The 16642-nt window shown below is 36.7% G+C and overlaps 1 protein-coding gene across 1 annotated transcript in view; it reads right to left on the reverse strand.

Annotated features, from left to right (window-relative positions):
- The window catches only part of IGF1 (insulin like growth factor 1), a 53754-nt gene that overhangs the window by 12599 nt on the left and 24513 nt on the right, over positions 1-16642 (reverse strand). The window contains exon 3 of the mRNA XM_056481842.1: positions 1626-1807. Coding sequence (XP_056337817.1) covers positions 1626-1807 — 182 coding nt within the window. The remainder of the gene's footprint in view (positions 1-1625; positions 1808-16642) is intronic.

Below are 16642 nucleotides of genomic sequence, written 5' to 3' on the forward strand. Positions count from 1 at the left end.
TTTACCTTTTGATTTTTTCCCTTTTTAATTTCCGGGATGATTTCTTGTGCAGCTATGCTCTCTCACATATTTCCTCTAGCTTTTTTTTTGTTTTTCCAGTACCCTCTGGAGTGCTACCTCCCCTGATGCTGCAGAAAGATACGAGGTCTTTCCTGTCTGTAAAAAAACAGTGCTCTCCTGCCTGTGTTTTGAACTGGAAAGAGGACAGCTGCCTAAAGATGACATCATTCCTTAGTCCTCCAAGGAAAGTGGTGTGGAGATCCATCAAAGAGCTGGCAGGTATCTTGTCTCCTTTACTCCAATGTTTTATTCATTGCCTTAGCAACAAGCATGGGAAGGAGCACATGGATTCCTGGCCAAGCCTGTTTTCCTCTTTTCCAGCAAGCCCCAAGTTTATGTGTGCCCAGATAGGAATAAACCTAAACCAGGGATTTCTTGTCTGCTGTTGGGCTCCACCTGAAGAAGTCTTCACTTGTCACCCTGTGTGTCCTTTGAGGTCTCAAGGTGATAATTCCCAGGAAAGATCGTACAGACAATGATTTTTTGAAAACTCTTGGGGAAGAAGGGGGAAAGGATTCCATTCTATGGATTGACTTATGGAAAAGAATGGATGCTGGAATGATTACAATAGTTCTTTTCACAAAGTTGATATTAAGGATTTTAATATACAGCACTGGTTTCCTGACTTCCTATGGAATTTTAGGTTCCAGGTCTTGTAAGCAAGAATTTTCAGATAACTGCAGGAGTGGTGCCAACATATGTGTAGGACAGACAGGGTCAACAGCAATAAAATAAATCACAGGAGACTTACAGCAGAAGACAGATAATATGTATAACAGATGTTCAGATCTCAGACAGGAGAGACAGTTGAACATGAGCTTAATTGTAGCCTAGTCAAGATGGGTTTCCTGAACTATAGGCTCTGTTGATACACATATGTACAGTATATCTGGTATAAGAGGAGCAAAAATCTGGATACTCCACAACTATATAAATAATACTAATCAGTATTGGAAGTAGCTTGAAGAATATACATATCGAACTTTAAATAGTTAAAATGAAGTATGCAATTATTTCAATTTCAATTTAATTTATTTCTGATTAAAAATAGCAAATATAATGAAGAAAAAAAATGTGTTCATTTAAATGTAAAATGAATAGCAGAATGTCTGATTTCCTTCTTGTGCACTCACTCTACCTCTACCTAAAAGGAGGGGATGAGTGAAAAGATTCTTGATAGATGAGTTGTTAAACATTCAGTATTTAGTTTCTCTTATGAAAGAAGTCTTAGATGGTATTTATGATTGGGTGATGTGGGTACTTGTCACTTACTACCCTATGGCAGGATATGACCTCACAAGTACTAGCTTAGCAATTCCATGTTTTATTCAGTGTTCTAAGAGATGAGGGGGAACACACCACTTCCCACTTATTTCCCACCTTGGCAACTATTTTCCAAAGTTCTGCTAAATCGAGTAGGCAGAGCGCACCAATTGTTTTCTGTTACCAGCCTTGATAGATTCCTTCTCTAAAATACGTGGGGTTTTTTTTTTGGTTGGTTCTTTTTTGGTTGGCCTGGTTTGGTTGTTAGCTGGTTGCTGTGAGTTGTTCCCAGCCTGGCGTACCTTTTGTGCTTTTGGCATGTCGGTGTGGCGCTGGGCGCGTACGGACCGTGCGGATTTAGGCGGTTTTATTGGAGCACAGTACATCTCCAGCCTCCTCAGGTCACAGCTCTGGAAGCAGCATTCATCCACTATTCCCTTGTGGTGTAAGCGTCTACTGCTGGATCCATACCCTGTGGGCTTACCTGTTCAGAACACAAAAGGAAAGTTTTTATGTTAGGAAGGAATTCAAAGGTCTCAGGAGCAGTCACATTATGTTAACTGAACATGTGTGAACCTGTGTGTATCTGTTCTAAGACCATGTTCTCAGATATACCTTTGGATATTCCTTTCCAGATACTCCTGGAAATAGACAGTTTTGATCTCTGCCTAAGTGTGGTTGCTATTTAAGCGTTGAGCAAATTTATGCCTTCTTAGAGAAGCATTATTAAAATATTTTCTTGAACTGCATTAGCATCTTCCTTCGGAGAGGGAAGAAGCTGAAATGTGACATTTAGACACCTTACCAAAGGAATTTGCCTTTTAGCTTTTGCATGAAAACTGATTGTTGAGCCAATTGAAGTAGCTGGTGTGTAAAAACTGTAGATCATGACTGTGTTGTAGACTGTGTTTTCCTAGTAAAAAAGGCCACACTGAGGTACTGAGTGAAGTCAGAGCAAGTTCCAAAGGGGGAAAAAATACTGTGTACCTCTGCAGAGGCTGTAAGTTCTGCAAGCTCAAAAGTGGAAAGCAGGAATTTAAGTAATAAAGATACTGATGGAACAGATAAAAACTGAAGATTTTTCTATTCCATAGATTTGCACAAGATAAGAAAAGTGACTGATAGAGCATGGATTTCTGTGCTTTGCATTTGCACCAGGCATCTATGGAAAATACTTCATTGGCAAATATTTTTCACTCAGTTCCATTAAAGGCCAACATTTTAATTCATACAACTCTTTCACAATTATATTTTTGTCTTTTTTCCCTGTGGTTTATGATTTCCTTAGTAACTGCTGAATTCTCTGCTGTCCTCAACAGAAATTAAAGACCCATTATTCCCTGGTTTTGTTTGTATACAACCAAGTCAGATGTGCAGTTGCCCTGTTGTGACTAACTAGAAATGAAGGAACAGTAAATTCACAAAAAGGAAGTAGTTGCTTACTTACTGCATCTATTTTAAAATTCTGGTAGAATTTGATTTTAGATAGTAAAATTCTGAAAAGATTAAGTGTTTTGTTTTGACATTTTCAGCATTAAATATTTCCATTTACAGAATTATCCACATTGGTTAAGAACTGAAAAATATGGAAAAAAAAGACAAGCATACCAAAAGCCAAAAAATGAAGTAACTCAATTCAGCCAGCTCTACCAATTTCTTTTCTTGCCTTTTTTTTTTTTTTTTTTCTTTTCTCCTTCTCAGTTATATCACTGAGACCAAAAATCTGTTATTCACAGAGTTTGGCAGGAGTTTACATTTTAAGAATTAGTCAAGTTAAATAAAGAATAAGGATATAAAAAAAGTTGAATTTTCAGTTTTTCTTTGGGAAATTATTGCCCTCAATGCTTATATGGCAAAGTCTAGGTTGATATCCATATGTTTGTCCTGCAGCTGTCAATTTGAAAAGACAGCACTACATTTTACTGTTGCCTGTGATTAAAACATGTATCCACTGATGAAGAGCCCATGAGGCCTCAGAACATCAGTAAATGAAAAGACCTCTAGTGGTAGAGTATGTCTCACATTTTAGCCAGCAATTCAGCCAGTCAAGAACTAACTATCCCTATGTGCTTTGTAAACCCAGAAAACAGGTTTTTTGAATGTCTTCCCCCCCACCTCCCCCCAGGGACTATAAATTAAACAAAAAGGAAAACATGCTTACTTAGAATATTGCAATCCACTGGGGGCCTCTGTATTGTACATTGCCTGCTAAATTATTTGTTTCTTAAGGCTAAACAGTACAGCAAGCCAGGAGTAGATTACAGTAATATTTTGGTTTGCATGTGTGTGTGTTATTTTATGTGCATCACTGAAAGGTATTACAAATACTAAGGTACAGGGTTTGGTTTGGGTTTTTTTTTCCCCAGATTATTTCACCTCACTGAGTTATAATATGAAATGCAAACTTTTCCTTGGAGATTTTTCCTGAAATCTGTTGATCTGGTTGTTTCAGCCTAATGCTTTTAAAATTTAGCACTCCTGATAAAGTGTGGAGTTTCATTACTTTGCAGTATACCCACAGTGGTGCCACATTTTGTCTTGCTCCCATTTAAAACAGAGAAGGACAAATTCTGTTCCTGGATATGCTTGTGTCCAGATCCAGTTGAACTATAGGTATAAGAACTGATTAGTTAAGCTTCCTTTTCTTTTATCAGTCTGTCAATTTTTCATAAGAAAACATACCCTGAAAGCTTCTGTTCAAGTTATTTTACCTTTCAGTGTCCAAATTTAAACATTTATAAAGTTGATAAAATACCTTTACTAATTTACTCCTGCTGCCTGCTTTATTTAGTAATCAGTAGCAACATTTTTCCAAGCTATCATAAATATACATAAATAGTTAATACAAATCCTGAATCCTCGAATCTTTCTGGTGAAAATCTCAGAGCACTAAAAAATCACTTTTAGAGTAGACAGACCAAAGACATCTATGTATTTTTCTTACAGAATATAATTTTATGAGGGGTTATATAATGTCTAACAGCTCTTCAAAAAGCTTGCATGGGACATATAACAATATGTGAATGGAATCTCTGTCACATCAGTGATGATGCCAGCTATGAAATGTGACATTAACTTATTTGTAGGCTTAAATATTCATGCATCACATGGCATAATAAATGCTCATCCTTTATATAAAGATAACATTAGTATTGAGAAGTCAGAATTTTTTCTTTCAAGAAAGGTTTTCCCAAGGTTTTCAGAAGACCTAAGCAATCAACTATACTTAATATTTGTGTGATGTAGAAAGTGATATTGCCTAAAGTGCTCTACAACAGAGAGAGCAAATCAACAGAAAAAAATATTGCTTTTCAGTAATCATGATCCACAAACATAATTGAGAAATATCTGATGACTAAAGTAATTTTAAAGTAATAGATTTTAAATTGCTGCTGACCTCTTAAGTGCTGCAGTATACAAAGATGCTATCACAGAGAAAGATGAGATAAAGAGTTACAAGGAGATACAACCACATTTACAGATGTTATGACTATTGGCCTATCTGTTCTGGCAGAACTGCAGGATCAGATGGTGCCAGTTCATCAAGTTACCAGAGGATGCACTTAGGTCTAGGCAAATGTTCAAGCTCCTGCATGGTGTGTTGGATTACATCACATATTAAACAGTGAGCACATGCCTGAATGCTTTCCTACATAGGGACTGATATAACTAAGCACTTTAATTGCTTTCTAGACAAAAGTCCATATTGGTAAATTAATGGTTGGTGGTTCTGCATTTTTAATATAATTTCTCTTTTTTTTTATTTTTAAATAAAATTGCCTTCAGTATGGACTACACCTTCTGTGTCCTTTACTTGGAACCCATATAGTTCTCTCTCATCTTTCTGACATAATTTGAGTGCTGCCTTCCAGCTGTTATCAAAAGTCTCTTATATTTACTCAACCTTCAAAGTGCTGCCTGTGGACATACAACAGTCCTAGGCATTCCTTTTTGCTGATGTACACTGATTTCCTTGGAGGTTTTTTTCCTTTTTTGTCAGTTGTTAGCTCAAAAGAATTTCATATCATGTAGGTCAAAGTTTGCTAAATAGAATATTTGGCTCTTATTTAATCTCCTTTATCAAATCTGTGGATGTTTCTTTCAGTGTGCAGCAAGCAGATATAAAGTCTAGTCACAGTGATGTCCCATGAAAGCAGTCCAAGGTATAGGATTCCAATAGTTAAACAGCTGGCTTCTGCCCTAACAGCACTTCCCTTTCAATGATGCAGAGTCAGTGGAGTAATTCAGCAGGACTTGTTTATACTTGGTTTCTTTCTGCTCTTCCTTATCCCTCCAAAATATCCTATTGTTGTTGACACTAGTTGTGCTCTACCAGTGGTTTCAGTGTGAGATGCACTGGTGTAGGTGAGCTACAGAAGTTTCAAATGTCAAATTATCTAGGCATCCTGTGTAGAATCATATACTACTGTTGTCATATTAAAATTAGAAATTACATTAGAGATATTCCAGGATAAGTGCAAAGTTAATAATCTCTAGAACTGGGGTTATGTGTTCTGGAACTTTTACGTGACTCTTCATATTTGCTGTTGTGTCTTTTTTAGCCAAGCAGTAGAACTCAAAGAGTGCCGTGTAGACTGTAATTCAGAAATACATAATAAATCTGCAAAACAGTGGATTTAATCCTAATCTAGTATTAGAGTCAATCTTCAGCTACAACTGCAGCTTTTACAGTATGGTAAAAGGCCATTGACCTATTAGAGTGCTGTATTCTAGTAGCAAGAAACTCAAAATGTTTCCATTAAAATATTGGGATAAGGTACAATTTGGAAGCATTGACAGCAGCTTACAGTATCAGGATATGTGGCAGCATCCTGTAAGGTAGCAGGTCAGTCAGACAGGATTTTCCTGTGGCCTGAACAAGTGGCTGAGAGCTTGTGGTGCTGTAATTCTGCACTGTAATTGAGCAAGCACATCCTGTGTGCTAGATCCAGACTGGGAGCTGATGGTTGGAGAGCTTTTGAGTTACATGTGCTGTGTGCTTTGGGTGGCACAGAAGGTCTGGGATGCTGAGTTTGAGATTCATCCTGCTCATCTCTGGTCTCTGAAAATTAGGGATCTAGCTTAAGATAGTGAAGTCAACAGGCAGGTGGGTATGGAGAGTGAATTATTCCTGTATTGCATGCTTTGCTTAAAATTAAATTTATTCTTGTCCTCTGAAGGAAACAGTGTTCTTTCATCAACTACAGATAAAGCTAATTGATATAGTCTTAGCATACATGCACAGCTTCTTCTGGGAAACTGAACTCAAGGAAAATGAATTAAATTAAAAATTATTTGTCCTAAATCACAGAATGTATGCACCTGGAGGAGTACAAAGCCATTCTCTTTCATTTCCAATTTAACAATTAAATATAATGGCAAACTGTTCTGAAGAATGTCAGCCATTGTGCTGTTTAATTATGTAGCTCTGTACCTCTGACTACATTCTGTATGTTAGTCTAGTACTGTTTATTTTTGCACTGTAAATGCCTGTATATGCAAAATAAGAGGCTGCTGATATCACTTTTCATCTCCTTATAATCTTGAACAAATGAATTAGTGTTATATTGGTAATACTTCTTGAGGGTGCTCTGGAATTTCTCATCTGTATTTGAAAAATTATGAGTCAATGTTCAATTAGCAGGAAATGCCTGGCTTTTGATGCTTCTATGAAGCATTAAAACAAACAAACAAACAAACAAGCAAATAACAAGTCTTGGGGATTGTTGTAAAGTCCCTTACCAGAAATACCTCAAGGTTTAAATGTGCAAAGTAGGCAATCTGGTTTTCATGTAAATAAGTTTGCGTGCATTTTGAAGTGACAATATTTAATATTTAGTTTCCATTTTTCTTCAATGTTTTGTTAATGCAAAAAATTATTATGCTTAGACTGATTTTTGTTTGTATTCATCAAAATGAGCATATATTAGCATTTATAAATGCTCAATGAATGGATGCCCTAGCTCTGAAATCTAATTTAACATGCATGAGTATAGAGGATAAGCTTTATCAGTATGCACAAGTAAAATCTTTTCGAAAGCATCTGCATTTGTTAATATTAAGATATTGCACTACAGCTACTGCTTTGTGGAATACTAGGTTGTATCAACTACTGAGTCCAATGCAAGAAGATGTTTGCTCTTTGCTCTGAAACTCTAGGCAAGTAAGATTGGGAAAACATGGACACTCAGTTAGTATTGATCTATAAAAGAAATCTATCAAGACTTCACAGAGCATTTTGCCTGAATAAGTGAGGTTTATACACTTCACCTTTTGAAAAGAAGATAGCTCTTTGATATTTCAAATGCAGAGTAAAATAACTATTTCACTTCTTTAAAGTCAGTGAGACAAATGTAGATTTATTCCAGGAGATCTTAATTTGTAATTTATATGACTGTTTATTTAGTCTGTCACATAGTTAAACAATTTTTTCTTCCAGAAATATCCCTTCGGAAACATTTTCCCCCCTTCATTTTAGAATTGGGAAGGAATTCTTCTCTTCCCCTAAACTTATTTCCAACGTACAGCACTTGTAATATTTTCCTCTCTTATACAGGAGTGCTGTACTCTGCCCCTGCTATGGAATAGCTGCTTTGGAAGCTATCAAGTGTATTAAGCATGTGATAGAGCCATTGTGCTTCTCACAGTAATTCCCAAGCCATTTGCAGTGTGTGAAGAAAAAGTGCTAAAGTTTTGAGTCTTGTACTGAGATACGAAGCAGGAATTTCAGTGTTTAGGTACTTTTGAGGAAAAAAAAAAAAAAAAAAAAAAGCTGGAAAAAGAATGGGAAGCAATATAATGTCTTATTTTACACCAATTCAGTGTTCTGGAGGGTGAGAACCTTGCCGACCTAGCACAATTCACAAGCCTACATCAGATTCCAGGGCTGGAAAGTACCAGACACTGCCAAAAAATATATACTTTGGCAAGGGAAATGCTTTGCTGAATAGAAATTGACTATTGCAAGAATAGCCAGGTTGATGAGGGTTTAGGACAAGATAATTAGAAGCCAGTAAGTCATTGTTACATCTGAATGTTTCCCCTAGAAGTGCATTGAGGAGGGCAATGATAGTACAGACATCCACTCATAATGAAAATACATTCTCTCCCCTTCTTACACATGCTCTCAGAGGAAATAATTACTGCTTACCCTCGTGTGTGGTGGCAGTAGAAACAGACATGATAGAACCTTTCATGTCCTTCTTATTGCAAGCCAATGTAAAACTGCATTTTATTTGGATTACCAAACTAATAACGATTAAACCCTGTTACTGGCTGAAATTGCAGCATTGCTGAAGTCACTGGTAAATATTTTAGTGCAGTCAGGATTATGTCTTGATGAATCAGATGCCTGAAGTTACTTATGTATCACCTGATCCAAGGTCTACTAAAACCATGGAAAGATTTTCACTGTCTTTAGTGGACTTTTGAACATGTTGCCATTGAACACTTTCTTTTTCTTCCATTACAGTTCAATAAGTAAATATAATCTTAGTAGTATCTAAAGAGATTGCAGGGAATAGATGTGATGAGGTTCCTTGAAGGAGGAAAGAAGAAGAGGATACTGATATACAGTGTAAAGCAGAATGACTTTATGTAGTTAATGCCACTGACCATGTAACAAGCAGTTCATTGCTTTGCACTTTATAATCAGAATTTTTAGCTCTATAGTTTTTCTTTCTCAGCTGTATGCTGAGAAATGAAAGCAAATAGCAAATGACAGACACGGTACTCTTGCTCTTGCATTTTGGCATCATCATATGATTAGAGGCAGAAGATAGGAATGGCTGTTTAAGTCCCATCTAGTACATTTCCCATTGTTCAGGAGTGCACATATCGACACACAACATTACAATTCAACATTACAATTTAAATTTTTGTTTCTACAGAACAGTCCTTACAGGAGGATAAGGAGGTGGGCACAGGCCAATGTCACCTACCAGAGAGGCAGACAATTTTCATTCCTTTATTAGAAACAAGTACTGGTTGACAGCAGCTGAGCATGAGCCAGTGTGTGCCCGGGTAGGCAAGAAGGCTGATGGCATCCTGGCTTGTACCAGAAACAGTGTGGCCAGCAGGACCAGGGCAGTGATGGTCCCTCTGTTCTTGGTTCTGGTGAGCTCACTCTCTGCTGTGTTCAGTTTGGGGCCCCTCACTACCAAGAAGACGTTGAGGTGGTGTCCAGAGAAGGGCACTGGGGCTGGGGATGGGTCTGGAGGGTAGAGTCTCCCTGAGCCTATCACTATCTGCAGCCACCTAAAACGAGGCTGTACAGAGATTGAGGGTTGGTTGATTTTCACTTCATCCCAGTAAAAAGTGATAGGAAAAGGAGGAATGGCCTCAAGTAGTGCCAAGGGAGGTTCAGGTGGGATATCAAGAAGAATTTCTTCACTCAAAGGGTGGTTCAAGGGTTGGAACAGGCTGATCAGGGGAGTAGTGGACTCACCACCCCTGGAAGTGCTCAAAAAGCCTGTAGATATTTTGTGATATGGTTTAGTGGGCAAGGTGGTATTCAGTTAAAGGCTAGGCTTGGTCATCTTGAAGGTCTTTTCCAACCTTAAAGGTTCTGTAGGTGTGGCAATAGAAGAGAAAGCAGGAGGGGAAAAAAAGGCAAAGCCAGTGAGGGCCTGACTCTCTCCTCACTGACACCATTAACTTCAGTGGATTTGCTCTAACGTGCTCTAAGCACTGTCTAGTAAGATCTCTCATCATTACCAAGGGCTTTGCTAGTGAAAAGCATTCAGCCTTGTGCAATGATGGAGCAACAGAGCCTAAGAAATAAACAAGATGAAGTCCTGAATCTTCTTTAGACTTTCAGTTATTGAACCTTTCCGTACAATGACATTAATTGCTCCAAAAGTTATTTTAAGCATGGTCATATGACTTAATACTTTTGGTGAAAGTCCAGCATGTAGTTTTCTTACAGCCAACACTTTAGATGTGAATCATTTCCCAGAAAAAAATTATTTTTTATTGTCTGCTACTTTTGCCATATTGGGATGTTTTCACTTGTGAAGATTGACTTGCAAGATTCCTGACTAGAAAGTACAAATTAACCACTACATTCAGAAGGGAAATTAAGACAGAAAGATTGAGATGGATTCTTTTATCTTCTTTGATGCTAAACAGTACTGTATTCTAAATTACAAGAGCTCTTTGCAAAGAAAGATAAGAACTTAATTTGAGTAATATTTATGGAATCTAACTATCAATTATTTGCAAAGGGGAAGGCTTTTTCAGTGCCAGCAACTGAACCTACATCAACATAAGCACCAGGCTTTAACTATATATTTGTCTTTCTTTAACTGTATTTTTGAGTCAGTAGGACATGTAAAAATACAATCTTGAAATGAGACATTTATTTGGGGTCATGATGCTCCTGTTAAATTTGTCAAAGGAGATAAAAGAAAAGTGAAACTTTCCAGAGGAGTACATAGTCATTAGGGAGTGAGTATGAGGTCATTGGGATGAGAAAGGGACAGTGCATCATGGCTGGAAAAAAAACCCAGAACTAAAACTAGATAAAATATGGTTACATTTGATTAATCTTTGGCTCTCACTGGTTTTCTACGAGTTTTCTCCATCCTTTAGTGATTTAATTTTGTAAGTAGGAGCTAGGAGAATCAATTCTAGTGAAAGAAACATAAAGAAAAAGAAGTCATTGCTGAATAACATGAAACTACACTTGCTCTCCTTGTCTTTACAGCTCACCTTGTTATTGCTGAAGACATGAAAGAAGATTATAAAGGAACAGTGGTAGGGTGCAGGGAGAAATTAGTTCCAGTATAATACCTTGAGTACCAAATCTACAGTTCCTGTAGGATCCTTGAAAATGGAAGTGCTTGTAAGCAGTAAAGCTGTTCTATGACACAAAGAGGATGCAGTCCTTCTTTTATGGGGCTGACGATGCCCTCTGTGGTCATGGTTTTCAAATGTAGTTTCTGAGTAAATTTTTTTTCAGTTCTCACTTGCAAAGTTTCTGTGGCCTTTTCAGGCAAGTTCAAAGGTTTTAAAAGTTTGTTTCCATTAAAAGAGAAGTTTTTTTTTAGCAACCAGAACTATTCCTTTCTTTTAGTATTTCCTTTCCAGCTTGTCTAAGTTTGATTAATGACTGAAACTTTTGAATCAGTTAAAAATATTTTTGAATGGCTTCTCCTATTTTGCAATCCTGCTGTCCTTTTGCTTCACTAGGCTTCTTCTCTGGGTCATGTGGGAATACCATAAACTTTAAAAGGGCTGTGGCAGTGTTGATCTGGCCTTTAAATTTTAGGTACTCACTGACTTTTTTGAGCCTAAACATCCATGATTATTTAATCCAGTTCAGCAGAAAAGCAGTAGAATGAGTAAGTATTCTTACAATTGTGTAGAGTTTTTAATTTTTCTTATAGGTTTCATAATGTGTAAGCTTAATTGTGACTCAGTAACTGCTAGATGCACTTTGTCTGCAAAATCATTCTTCCTAGTGCTGGACCAGTGTTTTTCATATCATGCCATCCCTTTCATCAGTCTGGGCCTAGCCCTGCTCAGGATCTATGGTGGTTATTAAAAAAAAAAAAAAAAAGTATTGTGGAAAAATACTTGTCTTAGGCATCATTGGCCAGTGGAGGGCTTAAATGGTATCAGAGCAAATAAGAAAGAAGAACCAAGTAATTCCTATAAAATGCATTTCTAAAGGATCTCTTTTATTCCCATGTTGGATGTTAAAAAATCACAGCCCTTTTTAATTCTCAAGTCTTCAACACCTATCACTCATTTTTTATTCATTTACACACTAATAAATCTCAAAGCCTGGAGGACTTTGAAGAAATCTTTTGATCATCTGAAAGCAAAGATTCTGGATTTTATCTTGGACATAGGCATCAGTATGAATATCTTTGGTGTGAGTCGTTAGATATTTATTTCTGTGGTTACAAGTTACTTAGAGGTATTTGAAATTAAGAACCTAGTAATCCAATTAAGAATTAAAATGTACAAAAGAAAATTATTATCAGGCCTACCCTGTTGGTACCCAGAATTTGACTTAATAAGATCATAAATATTTTTAAATAACTAGCCTTAAGTAGTTAATTGTAGTTAATCTTACAATTAAATCTGGTACTGATACACATAAACTGAATCAAATAGCATAGAAACCAAAGCTTCCACACAAGAAGGCACCAAAACACCAAAATCCCTTTAATTTTTCATCTTTGCTTCTGCTATCTGATTTGGTACTGCTAAAGGAGTTGGAGGATGTCCAGACGAGGCTAAATAATTTTTCAGATATTTCAGATGTGCAGATGAAGAGATTTTTCATTTAATAGCTTATCCAAATCAACTTTGTCCTTATCCACTCAAATATCATTTAAAAATGAAAAAAAATAAACTGCAACCTCCTGCACTATTAGTATTTATACAGTTTTAGTGAGGATATGGATGCCAGCAGTATGATATTTCTTTCTTTTAGGTCTTCTGTAGCAAAACCTTTCAGAGTTCTTTCCATCGAAAGTGATTTTTTGGATAAAATATGACCATTGCTCTCACTGAAACTTTGGGCAAAATGTATCCCAAATGAAGTTGAATTTTTTGTGGTTTGGGAAAGTTGGATTAATTTTTTCCCTTGTTTTTTTCTTTTAAATTCCTCTAAACTCCTTATTGCTTGCCAGAAAAGGAGATGCCAAAATAACCCAAGGAGGCTGTGCAGCCTCTCCAGAAGTGAGAAGTACAGCAAGTTTAGTGAGAGTAGCTGTTCACTCATTTTCCCCATTTGTGAAATTCAGAAGAGTTTCATGTCTGCATCCAGGATAGAATCCTAAACAGAAGTACAATAAAGTCACTTTCACAATTCTTCTTGTCTAAAATGGGTCTGAGTTTTCCCTTCTTTATTTCTAAATTATTACCTAAACTGAATCTCTTGTGATTTGGCTTAATTATTTGCAATTTCTCATCATCTGTTAGTTGCTTGTGTCTCTCATGTGTTTCTTCTTGTCTTCTTCTGATACCACTTCACAACTATTCTAATGAATTTCCTAAACTCATTCCAGCATTCTAGGTGTTATTTGTTTATCCCTCTAGCAGTTAGACAGCAGGGCATTAAATACATTGCTATCAATTAAACTACATAGCTGTTTTAACTTTCTATTCAGCAGTATCATAAAACTGCTATGCAATCAACTGTGATCACTCTAAAGACAAAACCCACAAAAATAAATTATTGTATATGGTTTTCTCTGTGCAGCTTCAGAACAGTATTGCTTTAAACCGTATAAATTTAATGTATGTCTCATTTAGAATTGGTGGCAATAAAATAAACAACATCCTTACTTTTTTTTTTTTTTTCCTAATCTTAGTGATACAAAGCATAAAACAAAATGGTTTTCTGAGGAAATAGCTGCAAATTATGGACCTGTGTAGGACTGTATATCCTTCTCTGTGTCTGTCTGTCTATACTTGTTTGGCTGTGATCTTTTGCCATACTAACACTTGCAAATAGATCTGAGCACTGGAATCTCCTGGATATGGTTATATTATAGTGCAAACTGGCTATGTCTCTGGAAGATTTGAATGATTCTGTGATAACTGATAAATTTTATCCTAGCACATAAGGTTTAAAAAAAGGCTTTCTGTCCTTTAATGGTTTGTATCAATTGTTCTTGAGGTCACGTTCTATTGAAAAATTTAAACAAAATATTTATCCGACAAGGGCTGCAGTTTATTTCTATATTGTTCTCAAGTTTTTGGATCCTTGTTTCAATTATGACCATCTTTATGGTTAGTCGTAGATTAGCCTTGAAATCACATTATGACATATATGTTTGTTTGACTTTGTAATTGTTGAATCTGCTGAGCAGTGTGTGCTGTTGAAATACCTGGAGACTGGCAGTGACATTGTTCGTAGCCATTGTTCTCCTGTGTTGTGTGCAAATTATGGGCTGTAGGTCCATTTCTTACTCACACTAGAGGGCTCCTTCACTCTTGCTTAGCAGCGTGGCAGCACCTACCAGTCAGAGCAGCAAAAACACTCTGCAGTGCAAGGGTTTGCCTGCATTTCATGGCATAACAGGCTCCTGTGCCTTCCCCTCTCAGAAATTGCTTCTGCATATTTTAACACTGTCACCTCATGAGCACTGTAAGATGGCCTGTGATCGTTTTCTCTCCTTCTTACCACATAAGGTGGGAAGAACAGAAACACTACAGAACTTTTTCTGAACAAAGAGAAGATTTGCTCCCTGTTTAACTTAAAGGTACTCATGAGAATAGTAAATGTCATAATCAAGCCAGCTGATAAGCTGGAAATCTTACCTTGAATTTTTCCTAAAATGAGGTAAGATTGTTTGAGACTATTGAAAATTGCTTGGACTTGTCTTTCTGCCTTTGGAGTGGAGGAGTTGAGTTAATTTCAGTACCAGAGAATGGTGTTTTTACAAGTTGAGGAAAATGCTTGTACTAACTCTGCATGTTGCAGTAGTCTTTCCTGTCAGTATTTGTATCTTGAACTACAGCAGGTCATATAACAGAAAAGAACTAAAAAATTAGAAGAACGCTCAATTGTTGGAAGAAGGCACCCCCATGTGATAACTACACTTGATCTTGTTTTCTACTTGAATTTCAGGTCATTTTGGCCTGTAAATATAGCTCTGAAATTTGAAAACTAAGTTGATAGAGAAGATGCGTAAATCAAGAAGCAAAAAACTTCTCAAATATCTGTCCTGTTCTCTCTCATCTGTCCTCTTTTTCACAATATTAATGGTTTTCTTAATTTTCTATACAGACATTTCTTAGTATTAATCAGATTGGGCTTCCTTAATATCTAATTTAAATGAAGTATTATGGCAGAAAAAGCTGAAATTTACAAAATAGCTGTGTGCTGTAGTTCAGTAACCTTTTGTTTTTCTAAAATAACAGAATTCTCTTCAGTGTGAGAGGCTCTGTAGTAAACAGCATCTATTCAAGTAACAATATCGGAAATTGTTCCCAAAACACTGAGTTGTGTTGATATTTTAAAACATTGCTACTGTTTTCCACAGCTTCAGCACTTAAGCTCTGCCCTGCTCTTTGTCAGCTTCATGCTTGGGAAATGTCACTGGAATGACAGCTGGTGGAATGAAGGCAAAGAGCAGAGAAGAAGCACTGAAAAAGGCAAAGAGCAGAGAAAAAGCACTGAAAAAATTGCTTGGAACATGTTCCTGAGTTGTAGGGAGAAAGGATGCCAGAAATAAAGAAAACAGCACATGGGTTTTAATATGCACAACGTGTTCCATCCTATGTAAAAGACTGTTAAGTGCTGATTGCATTTAAACATCCGTGCACGATGGGCAGCACATTTGTCAGGACTCCTTGCCATTCTTCAATAATGCAGCAACAAGGAAGATTATCTTTCTCCTACTCCAGGATGACGTCACTGCACCGATAAGCGGGACTTAGAAAAGGTTTATGTTCTCAGCACCAGATTTAACGAATATAATGCTCCTTTTAATATAGTTATTTCTAGCTCTACCAATTTTCAATGTTTATCTTCCAAGATCGTTAGGAAATTCAGAAATCATTTCTCTGGTTGGAGAGGAAAAGAGTGGGGTGATCTAAGGATAAATAAGCCCTCTGCTGCTGAGTTCCTCTACCACTGTATCACATCTGGCAAGTATCCACGAGGTCTTTCAAAGTGATATGCTGTAAAATTGCTAAAAATTCAGTCTTTAAAAACTTAAAATATTGTTGAATTTTTGTGTTGAAGTTATTAGTAGTTATTGAGTACTTGTTTCCTGATTGAATGGCATTTTAAATTTATTATTTCACATTTTAAGCTTTCACATTAGACACCGTACTGGATCAAGAGAAAGTATCAGAGACAGGACACTTGTTCTTTCCTTTTAATCAAAAGAAAACAGATATTATTGTACCATATCCTGCATCTTGCTCGGATTAATTTTGACTCATTTCCTTGCAGAAATTGCTGAAAACTCTCCAGAGTTCTTCATGGACAATTCATTCATTATTGTCTCTTTGCTCTGGCACAATTTTATTAAGTTTTATTTAGTGGATTTAGAAAAAGAAAGATGAAGAGTTAGCTCTTCTGGATGGGCTATATGGCATCTGCTATAGCTCAAACTGGAGTCAGTGGGGGGAAGCCCAATCCCTAAAGAATAATTCTGACATGCTGGCTTACTGCACAAAGTGCATATAAGTGATTGAGAATTAAATACTTCTGCAAAAGCAAACTAAATGTCCACTATCATCAACAAAGCAACAGAACACAAAGTTTGGTAATCATACACATAAACTCTGATTGTTTGGCACGGTAATATTGCCGCTAATTGTTGGAGCAGCTGATGACACCTAATCT

The sequence above is a fragment of the Oenanthe melanoleuca genome, chromosome 1A (assembly GCF_029582105.1).
Source record: "Oenanthe melanoleuca isolate GR-GAL-2019-014 chromosome 1A, OMel1.0, whole genome shotgun sequence".
NCBI classification, from domain to species: Eukaryota; Metazoa; Chordata; class Aves; order Passeriformes; family Muscicapidae; genus Oenanthe; species Oenanthe melanoleuca.